The sequence below is a fragment of the Bufo bufo genome, chromosome 1 (assembly GCF_905171765.1).
Source record: "Bufo bufo chromosome 1, aBufBuf1.1, whole genome shotgun sequence".
NCBI classification, from domain to species: Eukaryota; Metazoa; Chordata; class Amphibia; order Anura; family Bufonidae; genus Bufo; species Bufo bufo.
Window position 1 is genome coordinate 153,404,985 of NC_053389.1, and position 16,771 is coordinate 153,421,755.

The following is a 16,771-nucleotide window of genomic DNA, read 5'->3' on the forward strand; positions in this document are numbered from 1 at the left end:
CCGCGCGCCTTGTCATAAATTAGGCACCCCTCCGGCAGTGCGTGTGCCTGGAGTAAAAACTACTGCAGCCTCTGACTGGAGTACTTTTTACTCCTCTTATACTTCTGTTTTCAGAAGTAAATCACAGTAAACTTGCCGGAGACCCGGCCCACGACACTCCCAAGTGGTGAGGATGGTGTAAAGTCTCTGTGGGACAAAATATTGATGCACAGGTATTTAAGTCCCAAAAAAGGGGTCTTGCAACTTTTTTATTTTATTTTTTTTACACCAAAAACTGGGGTGAATGACCCCCATTATATCCATCCTAAAGGGAATCTCCAATGTGGACAATCTGTACTTGTTAGAAGGGTCCCTTGAAAATACACTGATGACAAATTGTCCTCCTTCTGGTACCCCCAGCAATCCGCTGTAATATGTGGGGATCCTGGGAATATGCACACAGTTTCCCTGCAGTGCCACTACAAGGGAAAACTAAGGCCACATGTATATGGCAGTGTTTATGCAGATTTCGCAGCGTTTTCTCGCCAAATCCACACCAAAAATCCACGCGTTACATGTGGATTTTAATATGGATTTGCCCGATATCTTACCTTTGGCCAAAGGATAATATCTTCACTGGCAAAATTGACATGCAACTGGTGATTTTTAAAATTTCATCTGCTTAGCTGGTAATGGATTAGGCTGCAGATTTTCCACATGCACCATGTGCATGCGGCCTAAAAGCATCACAACTAAATCAGTGGTCTCTGTGCAGTGCAGGACGGGACAACTGCTCCAGAGAGGGAGAGGGACAGTGAATGAGAAGAATGCTCTTTGTAATTGCTCTCCCCGAACTTAGAATTGACCAATAGGTTGTATGACATTTTTTATATTGGATTACCTCTTTGGGTAAATCAGTGGTCAGTATGGTCATTGGTGATGCTATTCATATGTCTTATTGGGGAAGAAGTTCAAAACCTCTGAGAGTCACTAGAAGAAGCCAATGGGGTCATTTGTCAAACTGGTGTAAAGTAGAACTGGATTAGTTTCCCATAGCAACCAGATTCCACCTTTCATTTTCCAAAGGAGCTGTGATAAATGAAAGCTGGAATCTGATTGGTTGCTATGGGCAACTAAGCCAGTTCTACTTTACACCAGTTTGATAAATGACCCCACATATAAAGCTATTATGAACAGATATACTATTCCAGAACCAAATGAAAGAAGGCAACGTCTGCAGCAGTAAATCACTGAAAAGGAGTGGATGACATGTGTGGACCTGCCATGGTGGCTAGCCAAGGGATGTGGATGACAAAGACAAGAAGGCGTTTCTACAGTCGTGGCCAAAAGTTTTGAGACTGACACAGATTTTAGATTTCACAAGGTAAAGCAATTTGAATTAACTCCGGATTGTTATGAAGAATGATCAGATGGATTGCAATTAATTGTAAAGTCATGCCTTGTCATGAAAATTAAAGGGGTTCTGCAGTTTGTTTAAACTGATGGTCATCCTCTGGATAGATCATCAGCATCTGACTGGCGGGGGTCCGACACACGGGACCCCCGCCGATCAGCTGTTTGAGAAGGCAGCAGCGCCGCGGCCTTCTCACGGTTTACCGCAGGCCCAGTGACGTCACAACTAGTATCAACTGGCCTGGGAGCGGCTAAGCTACATTCAAGTGAACAGAGCTTAGCCGCGCCCAGGCCAGGTGATACTAGTCGTGACGTCACTGGGCCTGCGGTAAACCGTGAGAAGGCCGCGGCGCTGCTGGAGCGCCGCTGCCTTCTCAAACAGCTGATCGGCAGGGATCCCGGGTGTTGGACCCCCGCCGGTCAGATGCTGATGATCTATCCAGAGGATAGATCATCAGTTTAAACAAACTGCAGAACCCCTTTAAGGCTACATTCACACTAGCGCCAGCCTTCTCCGGCAGGCTGATCCAGCGGGTGAACAGCCTGCTGGATCCGTGCTGTCGCTAGTGCACGCTTACTGCCGGAGGTCCTCTCCGGCCCCATTGACTACAATAGGGGCCGGCCATTGTTTCGGCGGCAGCACGGCAAACATGAAGAGAGGTGGCCAGAATAAAACTACGACATGTAAGGCTGCCGCTAGTGTGAAAGTAGCCTTACTTAATAAAAAAATAAAAAAAACATTTCCACCCGATTGCAGCTCTGCCACAAAATGACCTGCCAACATTATCTCAGTGATCTTTATAATAGCTCTGGAGAAAGTGTTAGTGAGGACAGGCAGCCGATATCACTCTGTCATGCTGACTGAATTAGAACAGCATACTTGTTGCGGGTGGTGGTGCCTGAAAACATTGTCTTCTGCTGTTAACCATGGTTACCTCCAAGGAACATGTGCGGTCCTAATTGTTTTGCATCAAAAAGGCTTCAAAAGCAAGTACTTTGCTGCTTGTAAGATTGCACCTAAATCAACCATTTATCTGATGATCAAAAACTTCAAGGAGAGAGGTTTATTTGCCGTGAAGAAGGCTTCAGGGCTCCAAAAAAGTCCAGAAAGTGCCAGGACTGTCTCCTAAAGAGAATTCAGCTACAAGTTTAGGTCAACACAGTGTAGAGCTTGCTCAGGAAAGGCAGCAGGTAGGTACAAGTGCCTCTGTACGCACAGTGAAGCAAAGGCTTTAGAACAGGCATGCTCAACCTGCGGCCCTCCAGCTGTTGTAAAACTACAACTCCCACAATGCCCTGCTGTAGGCGGATAGCTGTAGGCTGTTCAGGCATGCTGGGAGTTGTAGTTTTGCAACAGCTGGAGGGCCGCAGGTTGAGCATACCTGCTTTAGAAGGACGGCTTGGGTCTAGAAGGACAGCAAAAAAGCAACTTCTCTCCAAGAAAAACATCAAGTTCAGTGACAATCTGCGGGAAGTACAGGAATTGGACTGCAGAGTACTGGGGTAAAGTTATTTTCGCTGATAAAGCCCCCTATAGGCTGTTTGAGATGTCTTGAAAAACGGCAAAGTTAGCGCTACCATGAGTCCTGTGTCATCTCAACAGTAAGGATACGGCTACATGGCAGCAGCGGTCGCATGACATCTGTCGCGGCCAGGATAGTAGAGTAACAGTGGTCCCACAGAGATTAATGGAATTGCTGCGCAAGTCACAAAAATTATAATTTTTGCAACTCTCGCAGTGATCCCATTCATTTCTATGGGATGACTGCTACTCTGCTATCCCGCAACAGATTTCATGCACGAATATTGCGGTGTAGCAGTACCCTAGAGCTTGAGAACGGTCTCAGTAAGAGGACTGAAACGTCGCATTGGGTGAATAAAGGACTTCACATTTTTTTCACCAATTGGAAGTGCTGCAATCTTTTCCTTAGTACCCTAGAGCAGTGATGGGCAAACTGCGGGTCTCCAGCTGTTGTAAAACTACAAATCCCATCATGCCCTGCTATTAGGAAGACTGGGCATACTGGGAGTTGTAGTTTTACAACAGCTCGAGAGCCGCAGTTTGCCCAGCCCTGCCCTAGAGCATTCTGAGTAGGGGTGATCAAACTAATTATAACAAATCAATTTGTCTGCTTAGCAAAAGTTTTTCTCACCTATGCGGGGCTTGCTTCCCCCCCCAGGTGAAGACGCACGCACCTGCCTGTTGATTGACAAGGCCAGATTGCGCTTGGATGAGAAGCTACTCCACACATGCATGGTCTCCAGATTAGGGATGCGCAAATCAATTCCTATGAATAGATTCATTTGTCTGCCTGTTGACTGACCAGGCAGGGCAGACGCTATGCTTCCGCACTGACTATTTATGCACCTCTACCCGGAAGTACAGAGCAACAGCACAGAAACCAAATTTTCACAGCCCGGCGAGATGTCCGGCCCTGTCAATCAACAAGCAAACAATTCGCTCATCCCTAATTCTGAGACGATTCATGTGTGAGGCTGCTTCTCATCCAAGGGAGTAGGCTCACTGACAATTTTGCATAGGAACACTGCCATGGATACATAATGGTATTAAAACATCATCGAAGAGCCACGTCTCCCAATCATCTAGGAGCAATTGATGACCAATTATTTTTCCTGCATGATGGAGCACCATGTCACAAGTCAAAGGTGATAGCTTAGTGGCTTCATGAAAAAAAAATATTGAAATGGAACTTCTCAGATCTCAATCAAATTGGGAACCTATGGTCAGTCCTCAAAAAGCAAGTGGACATCAAAAACACAGAAACGGTGATAAACTCCAAGCACTGATGAGGCAAGAATGGGTTGCCATCAAGTCAGGATTTGGCCCTGAAGCAGATATTCAGCATGACGGGGTGAATTCGAGAAGTCTTGAAAAAGAAGGGTCAACACTGGAAATATTGAGTCTTTGTATCAACTAGACCAGGCATGCTCAACCTGCAACCCTCCAGCTGTTGTAAAACTACAACTCCCGCCATGCCCTTCTGTAGGCTGATAGCTGTAGGCTGTTCGGGAATGATGGGAGTTGTAGTTTTGCAACAGCTGGAGGGCCGCAGGTTGAGCATGCCTGGCGTACAGCTATCAGCCTACAGCAGGGCATGGTGGGAGTTGTACAACAGCTGGAGGGTCGCAGGTTGAGCATCCCTGAACTAGGGTATCTGTCAATAAGAAACCTTAGGAAATTCTTATAATTGTACTTCAATATACCAGAGAAACATCTGACAAAACGATCTAACAAACTAAAGCAGCAAACTTTACGAAAACCGAAATTTGTGTCAGTCTCCAGACTTTTGGCCACAACTTTAGTCGTGCCGCAGACCAGGAAGGCAGTCTAAAATATGCCACAGACATAGAAGTCAATCCTAGCAGGGCGAAGAAGAAAGACAAAAGGCTATCCTATGACTGCTACAAAAAAAAAGAAGGCAGTCGTAGGATGGCCCTAGACAAGTGAGGTGGTCCTAAGATGCTCGAAGACAAAGAAGGATCTCCTTGGAGCACCATAGCCAAAAGGAGGTGGTTATGGACAAAAGGGGTAGTCCTGGGAGGACCACAAACAAGGAAGGCAGTGCTAGGATGGTCAAGGACTTGAGGTGGTCCTAAGAGGGTCATGGACAAAAGAGGAAACCCGTAGGAGGGCTATACACAAAGGTGGCTTCCCTAGGAGAGCATTGGACAAAGGAGGTGGCCCTAGGAAGGCCACGGACAAGGGAGGCAGTCCTACTCGAGCCACGTACACATATAGGCTGTTAGTGGGAGGTGGCCTTAAGACGCACAGATGCATTCACAAGGGCTCATACACATTAGATGAACATCACCTGGAGTGGCCTGTTATGTAAAGTGTATGGGCTGCTCACAACTTTCAACCAGGAGAAATAGCTGTCAGCTAAATAAAAGTTCGGTCAACAGTGGTCTAAGGGTGGGGCTACATGGTGATCTTGGGCACAACAGATAGAATGAAACTAAGGATCGCATTGCAGCCATAGAAGTGAATGGGATAGCAGTGCGACTCTCAAGGTGCCAAGAATGCAACCCCAGAATGACAAAAAAAAAAACAATCTTCCTAGATTTTTGTGACTCTGGGGTTAAGGCAACTTACGAATAGCACTGCAACCCCATTCATTTCTATGGCTGCACTGTGATTTTTAGCTGCATGACATCTGTCGAGCTCAAGATCACTGTGCAGCCCCCTTACCTGTATAGCCACAAACGAGCTAAGTTGTCTCAGGACACACAGTGACATGTCTGGTGGTCCTAGGATGGTCATGGACATGCAAAGGGGCAGTCACTGTCTGGAGGTGGCTGACACAGTGAGGTAAACCAGGGATGAACTCACAGGGAAGGTCCCGAGATATCCCTAAGCACAAAAATCAATGACTGCCACCATACACTGGAATAAGCAACGTGGCGAATGCCAAAAGCTTGTCGCTGAACTCCTACACCTGCTATTTACTGTCCATGTTTGGGACCCCGGACATTCATGACCTTTAACATACATCAACACTAGGCACCATAGCACCTCTTATCGTAACCCCCGGTACTCACCATCCCACGGGGGAAGACAATGAGCGCTGCACACGGAGGTAACGTTCTTCCTGATTGGACAAAACGTACGCCCTGCTCGTCTATTGGTTATCCTCCGTGACGTCATCAGGATGCGTGTGCTCCTAGTGAAGCCACCTCAGGAGTCAGGTAGGGAGGAGTAATGTGGCCGCACTGTGTCTATTACCTGTTACCGGCTTGTAGTGCTGGGTGTGACCGGGGCCTGTAATGGGATGTCCGGGGCGCTGTGCGTGTCGTACCCCTGACTAATCTTATATAGGCAAATGGCTCAGTACAAGCAGCAGTTCTGTTAGGTTTTCTATACAAAGGGGGGAGGAGGCAAATCATTGGTGTTATCTAGTAGCAATACATGCAAAGCACACGTCATGTTACAAAACGTGGATATATGTTACAGTCTGGGCACCTGAACATTACTGGTGTGCTACCTGCCATGGCCCACATGTGTCATCTATGGCGGTGGTCCGCAACCTTTTTTGTGCCAGGGACTGGTTTCACTAAAAATAATTTCCCCGCGGACCGGTGGTGTAGGGGTGGGTGGGTCGTTTTATAAATCGGGCACATAACAAAACCCAATAATTAATAATCCTGTTTAGGTTCCCACTCAGTGACGTTGAGGTGATGTCTCTTCTGGCTGGAGGCGCTCTCTTTCCTTTTTCTCAGTTTTCACAGATCCCTCTGATGGCGTCTCCAGACCATAACTCAGCATAATTGAATACACCCATTTAGTATAAATGCCTGCTTTTATGCCCCTATTTAGTAATCATCCCCGTTTAGGCCCCAGTAAAAATAACCCCCCCCCCCCCCAGTAGTGCCCTATGTACATATAATACCCTCAGTTGTGCCCTCTTCACATATAATGCCCCCCCAGTTGTGGCCTCTTTAAACAAAGTGCCCCCTATTTGTGGTCTCTTTACATATAGTGCCCCCCCATTAGTGCCTCTTTACACAGCAGTGCCTATTTACATATAGTGCCCCCATTAAAATATACATTCAACCTCACTTCCTTGGTACCCACAGTAGTCTTCACAACTGAAAAAAATATATAAAAATACTCCCCTCAGTTGGCTGTGATGCAAGCCTCTTCCAGCCTTCTGCCACGGCTACAGGCAGTCGCGAACGTTAGTGAGATCTCCTACTCTGGCAGCATGATGACATCCTGCACCTTAGCACTGCTTCATAGGCCACAGGCCTATTGGCTTTCAGTCTGAGGCTAAACAGTGGGGCACAGGAGCCAATAGTTCCTGTCCCTACAGTTCAACACCGGCGCTCCCCACTTTCAAGTACCAGATGATCCACGGCCCAGTACTGGTCCGTGGCTAGGTGGTTGGGGACTGCTGATCTATAGTACATACCAGGCCAATGCGTGTCACCTACGGTACAAGCCAGGCCCACCTGTGTCACCTACGGTACAAGCCGGGCCCACCTGTGTCACCTACGGTACAGGCTGGGCCCACCTGTGTCACCTACGGTACAGGCCGGGCACACCTGTTTTACCGATGGTACAGGCCGGGGCCACCTGTGTCACCGATGGTACAGGTCGGGGCCACCTGTGTCACCGATGGTACAGGCCGGGGCCACCTGTGTCACCGACGGTACAGGCCGGGGCCACCTGTGTTACTGACGGTACAGGCCGGGGCCACCTGCAGGGCTGTGGAGTCGGTAGATAAATACTCCGACTCCTCAGTTTTATGTACTTCCGACTCCCCGACTCCGACTCCTCTGTATTAATATGCGAATGTATTTTATACATTCCTTGAGGGAAAGAAACGCAACCTACCATTTATTCTAAAACATGATTTTCCTAGGAGAATCCCATAGTCATGTTTAAAGTTTAAGCTAACAATCTGAGTTTACAAGTTTTTGTAGCCTTAGCTAAATGACAGCAGTTTTTCCAATGGTTTACAGCTTCAGTCTTGAACTATTGGCCCTCCATTCCCTTCACTTATACAAGTGTCTCACTCTCTAGTCCTGCAAAAAACATATTTATTTAATCCCTTATCAGTGAGAGGCTAGGTTACACATGGACGCTGCGTGTAACACAACACTATGGAAAGTATAAGTATTGCAGCTCCTAATTGTGCGTTGCGTGCCATATAGTGAAGCACATGAAAAGCATGCTTCTTCACGGTCACTTAACATGTTCGTTTTGCGGTTACGTGAGGCACTGCTTGCATTGGTCTTTATTCTTACAGTAGAGAAGTCATTAATTATAACTTTTTGTGAATTGGGACATTTAAACTTGCTTTTTTTTTTTATTCCAATCTAAATTTAGTAGGAGTCGGAGTCGGTGCATTGTTTGCCGACTCCGACTCCAGGTACCCAAAATTTCCCCCGACTCCTCGACTCCGACTCCACAGCCCTGGCCACCTGTGTCACCGACGGTACAGGCCGGGGCCACCTGTGTCACCGAAGGTACAGGCCGGAGCCCACCTTTGTCACCTACGATACAGGTCGGGGCCCACCTTTGTCACCTACGATACAGGTCGGGGCCCACCTTTGTCACCTACGATACAGGCCAGGGTCCACCTTTGTCACCTACGGTACAGGCCGGTGCCCACCTTTGTCACCTACGGTACAGGCCGGGGCCCACCTTTGTCACCTACGGTACAGGCCGGGGCCCACCGGCGCAATAGTTTGGGCAAACAAGAATTGTTCAGTAGCTGTGCACGCTGTAATGTAATTACATGCTCCCTTCACTTACAGCCTCAGGCGAAGATCCTCAGTTATCACATGCTTTTCATTACCAGCCAGGAGCATTTCTTCTCTCCTCACATGCTGATAGTCTGATAGCTGCTGTTTCTCCATCTCCATTCCAACCTCCATTATTAGGCTACATCCACATCTCCGGTAACCTGTCCTGGCAGAGAACAAACTGCCACAGATCCAGCATTGTCAGACACTACCATTCACCACTGGACCCTTTTGACTAGGTTCCAGCAGGAATCTGACTGTCTTCTGGCAGAAGACCTGGAATTTGGCCAGACAAAAAATGTTGCATGCATAGTCTATAGTGTCCGGTGGGGAGCGGCTGGATCCGGCACAGTTTTTCTGTACCGGAGATAAACGCAGCTTTAAAAGGGTAGTGATTATCTTACAATATATTAGTGACCACATTCATCTGCACAAGAGCCTGGAGATCCAATCTCTTAGGTTTAGTTGAACATATGGGGCCTAACATTCGGAGTCACGGGCAGAATTCTAACAATGATCATTTCCTGTTCTTAGTGACAACATGGCGTCAAGAGGGACGAGTGAGACCAGTAAACTCAGACAGAACTTGGAGGAGCAGCTGGATCGTCTGATGCAGCAGCTTCAAGACCTGGAGGAATGCAGGTATTGTACTACAGTACTATGTGGAGACAGCCTTCTTGAAGAAACAGCGAGTTCATCATTTTCCAATCACTCAGCTGCCTCTGAACGGTTGCTAGTTCTTGGCTAATCGTCTGATAACCGTGGTGACAGACATTTTGTCTGCACAGCTTGGTGAAAAACATTGCTGTGTTGCAGAGACACACTGGCAACCTAAAGTGGCCCAACCAAATTGACAGAAGGTGGGGCAACGCAAGTAGGCAGGGTCAGCCATACCATCTGCAGTGCAGGCCACAGTCCTCTTTCAGCCTGAGGCCTTAGATGCCTTCTTCAATGTGTTTTCCTTACACTGCCTCATAGTTTTTAAGCCTAGTGGCCTATTTCTTATGAGGGTGAATGGCAGGGCAGGAAGCCATGGACTCCTATGTCCACCACAGTATTCAACTGTATCACCATACTGATTATGGTGATACAATTGAATTGATGAGGGCACCTATGGTACCTGTCCAGGTACATAAGTATCTAATGCTCCCATCAATGATTAACATTGGGAGTGTCAGATCGTTACATACCCGGCTTCTTGAAAAGGGCTCAGGTGGCCCCTGGGCATCAGCCCACTGGAAAATTTTAACTGTGGGGTCTATGGCCAGTTCACCCCTGCTGTGTATTATGTGAACCTACCATGGAGTAATTTGGTCCTTTCTCTTTTCAGAGAGGAGCTGGATGCTGATGAATATGAAGAGACCAAGAAAGAGACACTGGAGCAGCTGAGTGAGTTCAACGACTCTCTGCAGAAAATTATCGCAGGGAATATGACGCTGGTGGATGAGCTCGGAGGGATGCAGCTGGTGAGAAAGTCTATTACGTAAATCAGTGATCAGCAACCTGTGTCTCACCAGCATGCTCTCACACCCCTCTTGCCTTTCAGGCCATTCAAGCAGCTATCAGCCAAGCTTTCAAGACCCCAGAAGTCATTAGAATGTTTGCTAAGAAGCAGCCTGGGCAGCTGAGGACTCGGTTAGCTGAGGTGAGAGATAGATCTTGTTTCTTCATCAAGTTAGTAGAAAACATTGCATCAGGTTCTGCCATGGTTTTGACGAAATTCTGGAAAATAAATATGGCGTGTGTCCTCCTCTTTAGGGTACTTCCTGTAAGATGTAACTTCAGCAAAACAGTCTACTGTGGACCTAGTTACATGCGGAATTGTTGCAGATTTATGTGCAGATTCCAACATATGCATTGCAAATGGTGAAATCTGTGGTGGAAATTCACAGCATAAATTGACACACTGTGGATCTAAAATCTGCAACACAGGTCAATTTTCTTTGCACATTTTTTGAACAGCATCTGGATGAGATTCTGCAGTGTGTGAACATACCTTAATAGTTCATCCTCTTTTTTTTTTTGTTTTGTTTTACAGATGGACCGAGATTTAATGGTGGGCAAATTAGCCCGAGATGTTTACACGCAACAGAAAGGAGAAATCCTGACTGCTCTGCGGAAACTGGGAGAGAAGGTAAAATATCTATATTATCCCCTACTGTTAATTATATCTATCCTCCTGGAAACAGGAAATATAAATCATCCTTTTTTGTGGCTTGCTGGTACCACTAGGGGGAGCTCAGTACATACAGATTTATACAGCTTCCATTGAACTCAATAATAATTCTGTATACAGGAAGCTGCATCTTGTGATGGCTGCAGACAGAACGAACTTTATCATATAATGTCTATTGAGGGGATTAGGAACTCTGTCTCAGAAAAACTGTACGTTGGCCCCCTATAATGGTATATTATTAAAGTAAACAGGATTGTCTGCTTATTTAGATAAAAACTGAACGACTGGCTTATATTTAATATAAGAACTCCTTCCCTTATCTGTTTCTGTTCAGTTGACCCCAGAGGATGAGGCTTTCTTATCAGAGAATGCAGGAGCAGCTCTCAGCCAGTTTCAGAAGGTGTCGGAAGGTTTAGGTAAGTCCTATTATTACTTACCACTTGCAGCAATGCCAGATTTGTCCTCATTAAATTGTCTAAAGTATCAGAATGAAAACAAGTGTAGGAACACTATAGGAGGAGTAGCTGATATCAGTCACACGTATGTATGTAAATGTTGCTGGAGATGTCACACAATGTAGTGATCTTTGGATGGCAGGGAGTTTTCTGGAGTATCTGTCTCATCACACATTACAGTCAGCCTCTACCCGTAACAGCAGATAATGAGGAGTACAAGACTGTATTCAGATGCAGATATGACATTTTAAAGGGGTATTCTGATGAGAAGCCTTTACTTATGGCCTTTATTATGCTATTAATGTCAGCTAGGGGAAGCTAGTACCTCTGGGACGCCACCTCTTACCCCTGTTTAGTTGTAAAAGCATGACATAGCTAAAAAAAAAGAAGTAGACAAGAGCAGATCTGGCTCCGAGATATTCATGGATATATCATAAGTTTCCCTTGTTGGAAAACCCCTTTAGCACTCTTTCAGTTTTTGCATAAATCAATATTATAAGCCAATATAACAAATATTATAATATATTATAATAGAGAAAAATGCCTCTTTCTCCACTTATGAGCCACTTCTTCTTCTCCTCCTGCATTGATCATTCATGTGCTGAATATGGACATCATAGCAGCTGGTTTCATCCATTCTGGAACTGAGATCAGGGAAACTGACAATTTGAGATGAAGCCTGCAGAGGGGAAAAAAAACTGTGAAAAACATCATTAAATGTTCAGAAATCGAGATGGGCGATATCAAAAATATTCCCACGACAACGATATTAAGAAATTTACTGCGATAACGATATACAGGGTGGGCCATTTATATGGATACACCTTAATAAAATGGGAATGGTTGGTGATATTAACTTCCTGTTTGTGGCACATTAGTATATGTGAGGGGGGAAACTTTTCAAGATGGGTGGTGACCATGGCGGCCATTTTGAAGTCGTCCTTTTTGAATCCAACTTTTGTTTTTTCAATAGGAAGAGGGTCTTGTGACACATCAAACTTATTGGGAATTTTACAAGAAAAACAACGGTGTGCTTGGTTTTAACGTAACTTTATTCTTTCATGAGTTATTTACAAGTTTCTGACCACTTATAAAATGTGTTCAATGTGCTGCCCATTGTGTTGGATTGTCAATGCAACCCTCTTCTCACACTCTTCACACACTGATAGCAACCCCGCAGGAGAAATGCTAGCACAGGCTTCCAGGATCCGTAGTTTCAGGTGCTGCACATCTCGTATCTTCACAGCATAGACAATTGCCTTCAGGAGACATTATAATGTATGGGGCTTATACAGTAAAATGTCTCTGTGATGACCCCATACATTATAATAAGTCTCCTTGTGGCCCCACTGTTCCACATCATGTAATGAGGCTTAGGCACAGGGATTTCTAAATGAATTGGTCTGCATTCGATCAGATGCAGACTGGAAATACAGTCATGTGCATCAGGCCTTAAAGACATATCTGGGAGGATATTAAATGCAATGCTGCTAAACATACAGGGTAACACAGAGCCACATACTTCTTACATCCAGTGATGCTCCTCTTATACAGATGTTCTCTTTCTTCCTATTCTTCATTCAGACCAGACCGTCATGATGATTTCTTCCAGCCGCGTCTCGTCTCTGCAGAGTTTGACACATAGACATCTTAGATTTCTCACTTTTCCGTCATCCTCCCCATCCTGCTGCTACCCTCTATAGTGCAGAGATAATAGTGCCACACAGATAGTCCCCCCCCCCCCTCAATAGCTCAGACTGCCCTCAATAGTAATAGTGCCCCCTACAGTACCCCCAATAATAGTAATGCCCTCAATATTGTGCCCAATAATAATGCCCCCACAGTACCCCAATATTTCAGAATAGGCATTAGTGTCCACATTTATTTAATGCACTCTCTTGGTTGCCAAAATGTGCACAACCCCTTTAACCACTTCCCATCTGGGCCATTTGCCCCCTTCCTGACCAGGCCTAATTTTGCAAAACTGACATATCTCACTTTATGTGGTAATAACTTTGGAACGCCTTTACTTATCCAAGTCATTCAGAGATTGTACTTCATGATAGTCATAAATTTGAGTCAATATATTTCACCTTTATTTATGAAAAAATCCCAAATTTACCAAAAATTTTGTAAAAATTCGCAATTTTCTAAATTTCAATTTCTCTGCTTTTAAAACAGAAAGTGATACCTCATAAAATATTTATTACTTAACATTCCCCATATGTTTACTTTATGTTGGCATCATTTTGGAAATGTCATTTTATTTTTTTAGGACGTTAGAAGGCTTAGAAGTTTAGAAGCAATTCTTAAAATTTTTAAGAAAATTGCCAAAACCCACTTTTTAAAGGGTTTCTACCACTTCATTTTCACATAATTAGCTTTCAGACACTAGCGATCCGCTAGTGTCTGCTCTCCCAAACAATCCTAATATAACTGTTTATTGTCCTGCCGTTTCGCAAAAAATCGAACTTATATAGATATGCTAATGAGCCTCTAGGTGCTATGGGGGCGTCATTAGCACCTAGAGGCTCGGTCTACCTTCACAAAATGCCGCCACCCAGCGCGTCCCTCCAGCCTGCCCATCTCCTCCGGAATGCGGTCAAGCGGATGAATTCTCGCGCATGCGCCGTGCGCGTCTGTATTCGGCGCATGCGCAGTGAATGTCTGACCGCTTCCCTGCTCAGACATCTCCACTGTGCCTGCGCCGATGATGTCATAGTGCTCCGAGGAACAGGCGCAGTGGAGATGTCTGTGCAGGGAAGCGGTCAGACATTCACGGCGCATGCGCGAGAATTCGTCCACTTGATCGCATTCCGGAGGAGATGGGCGGGCTGGAGGGACGCGCTGGGCGGCGGCATTTTGTGAAGGTAGACCGAGCCTCTAGGTGCTAATGACGCCCCCATAGCACCTAGAGGCTCATTAGCATATCTATATAAGTTCGATTTTTAGCAAAACGGCAGGACAATAAACAGTTATATTAGGATTGTTTGGTAGAGCAGACACTAGCGGATCGCTAGTGTCTGAAAGCTAATTATGTGAAAATGAAGTGGTAGAAACCCTTTAAGGACCAGTTCAGGTCTGAAGTCACTTTGTGGGGCCTACATAGTGGATACCCCCATAAATGACCCCATTGTAGAAACTACACCCCTCAAGTTACTTAAAACCGATTTTACAAACTTTGTTCACCCTTTAGGCGTTCCACAAGAATTAAAGGAAAATGGAGATCAAATTTTAAAATTTCACTTTTTTGGCAGATTTTCCATTTTAATCCAATTTTTTTCTTTAACACATCGATGGTTAACAGCCAAACAAAACTCAATATTTATTACCCAGATACTGCGGCTTACAGAAACACCCCACATGTGGTCATAAACTGCTGTATGGGCACACGGCAGGGCGCAGAAGAAAAGGAACTCCACATGGTTTTTAGATGCCATGTCCCATTTGAAGCCCCCCTGATGCACCCTTACAGTAGAAACTCCTAAGTGATCCCATTTTGGAAACTAAGGGATAAGGTGCCAGTTTTATTGGTACTATTTTTGGGTACATATGATTTTTTGATCATTCATGATAACACTTTATGGGGCAAGGTGACCAAAAAATTTGTTGTTTTAGCACAGTTTTTATTTATTTATTTATTTATTTTTACAGAGTTCATCTGATGGGTTCAGTCAAGTGACATTTTTATAGAGCAGATTGTTACGGACGTGGCGATACCTAATATGTATACTTTTTCTTATTTATTAAAGTTTTACACAATAATAGCATTTTTGAAACCCAAAAAATTATGTTTTTAATGTCTCCATGTTCTAAGAGCTATAGTTTTTTTTATTTTTTGAGAGAGTTTCTTATGTAGGGGCTCATTTTTTGCGGGATGAGGTGACTGTTTTATTGGTACCATTTTGTGGGACATACGCCTTTTTGATCACTTGGTGTTGCACTTTATGTGATGTAAGGTGACAAAAATTGCTTTTTTTGACAGTTATTTATTTTTATTTTTATGGTGTTTATTGGACTGGGTCGATTATGTGATATATTTATAGAGCCAACCATCACGGACGCGGCAATACCAAATATGTCTATTTTATTTTTTTTCTATTTTTAACCTTTTTTTTTATTCCTTACTTGGGGAATTTTTTTTTTTTTACATGTGAAACCTTTTTTTTATTTTATTTTTATAACACTTTCTTTTTTATTTTTTATTTTACACTTTTCGTCCTCCATAAGGTCATACAAGACCTCTGGGGGACATTTACTTCACTTTTTTTCACTGTTGATTTCTCCTGTAACTGGGGCTGACATAGTAGCCCCAGTTACAGGAGAAATGCACCCCCCAGAGAGGCTGTACAGCTCAATACAGCGCTGTAGAGCCTCAGTGCAGGACTGATCGAGGTCTGTGAAAGACAGCTCCTGCACTGTGTATGCAGCGATCCAGAAGGCAGGGACACCTGGGCACTGTCCCTGCCTTCTCTAAGGGTTGCCCTGCTGTCACTGACAGCGGGCAACCCGATCAGCAGCTGCACGTTCTGGAACGTCCATTCAGAAATAGAGAACCACCTCCCGGATGTTTATAGTCTATGGGCGGACGGGAGGTGGTTAAGGAAAATGCATTGTATTTCACCAAAATAAAATAAACACTCCTATGGTATTATCATTGTTTGGCCCAGGAGTCACCAACCTCCGGCACTCTAGCAGTTTTGAAACTACAACTCCCAGCATGCTACATTCACTTCTACGGGAGTTCTTAAACCAGCAAAGCAAGTGTGCATGCTGGGAGTCATAGTTTCACCACACCTGGAGTGCCGAAGGTTGCTGACCACTGGTTTAGCCCTTCACAAGCATTTAAAGGCAACAGTTTATAGACTTGTCCATTTTTGTTGCCTTTTAGTAATTGGATCCTCCAAAAGTTGTCTCCACCTGTAACTAGTTTTATATGGGGGAGTTTACAGCATCGCCTTCTGTCCTCTGTGTTCTGGTAATTGCCTTCCAGCTCATAGCTTTAATTACTTGTATTTTTGTGTTGTAGGATCGGGAGACAAAGTTTTAGCTCTGGCAAGTATTGAGGTGGAGAATACAAAGAAGTGAGGCTGCAGGACAGAGCCCAGACGATACCTTGGTGTGTTTTCTTTGCACAGGCCGGCCAGATCTGGATGACTGGTGGATGTACGTGTTCAGTTTTGTATCAGCAGTTTTCATACTCTGGGGATTTTCTAGGATCCATCCCGTGCCACCGTCCGTGTAGCTTTTTTATTTTAATCTTTTTTACAATGCATGGAAGTGTTCATTATCATTTCCACATACTTATTTCATAGGTTTCTTTTTTGTAATGTGAATGAGTGTACGAGAATAAATTATAACAATACTGAGTATTCTTCTCCTTGGAATATATACGGTGGGAATCCATCTTCAAATATGTGTAAACTAATGGCAAATTCAGTATTTCAAGCTTAAATTTACACTAGCATTTCAACAAATT

At 44.7% G+C, this 16,771-nt stretch overlaps 2 protein-coding genes across 2 annotated transcripts in view; one reads left to right on the forward strand and one right to left on the reverse strand.

The window, feature by feature from the left end:
• LOC120999810 (nicotinamide/nicotinic acid mononucleotide adenylyltransferase 1-like) overlaps window positions 1-5,993 on the reverse strand; it is a 56,128-nt gene extending 50,135 nt beyond the window's left edge. The window contains exon 1 of the mRNA XM_040430812.1: window positions 5,953-5,993. The gene's annotated coding sequence lies outside the window, so the exon portion shown is untranslated. The remainder of the gene's footprint in view (window positions 1-5,952) is intronic.
• Window positions 5,994-6,058: 65 nt separating this feature from the next.
• On the forward strand, window positions 6,059-16,522 carry LZIC (leucine zipper and CTNNBIP1 domain containing). The gene is made up of 7 exons (XM_040430825.1): window positions 6,059-6,099; window positions 9,196-9,303; window positions 9,992-10,127; window positions 10,208-10,306; window positions 10,700-10,795; window positions 11,172-11,253; window positions 16,322-16,522. The coding sequence occupies exons 2-7, from the start codon at window positions 9,203-9,205 to the stop codon at window positions 16,378-16,380; spliced, it is 573 nt and encodes a 190-aa protein (XP_040286759.1). The 5' UTR covers window positions 6,059-6,099; window positions 9,196-9,202; the 3' UTR covers window positions 16,381-16,522.
• Window positions 16,523-16,771: the final 249 nt, after the last annotated feature.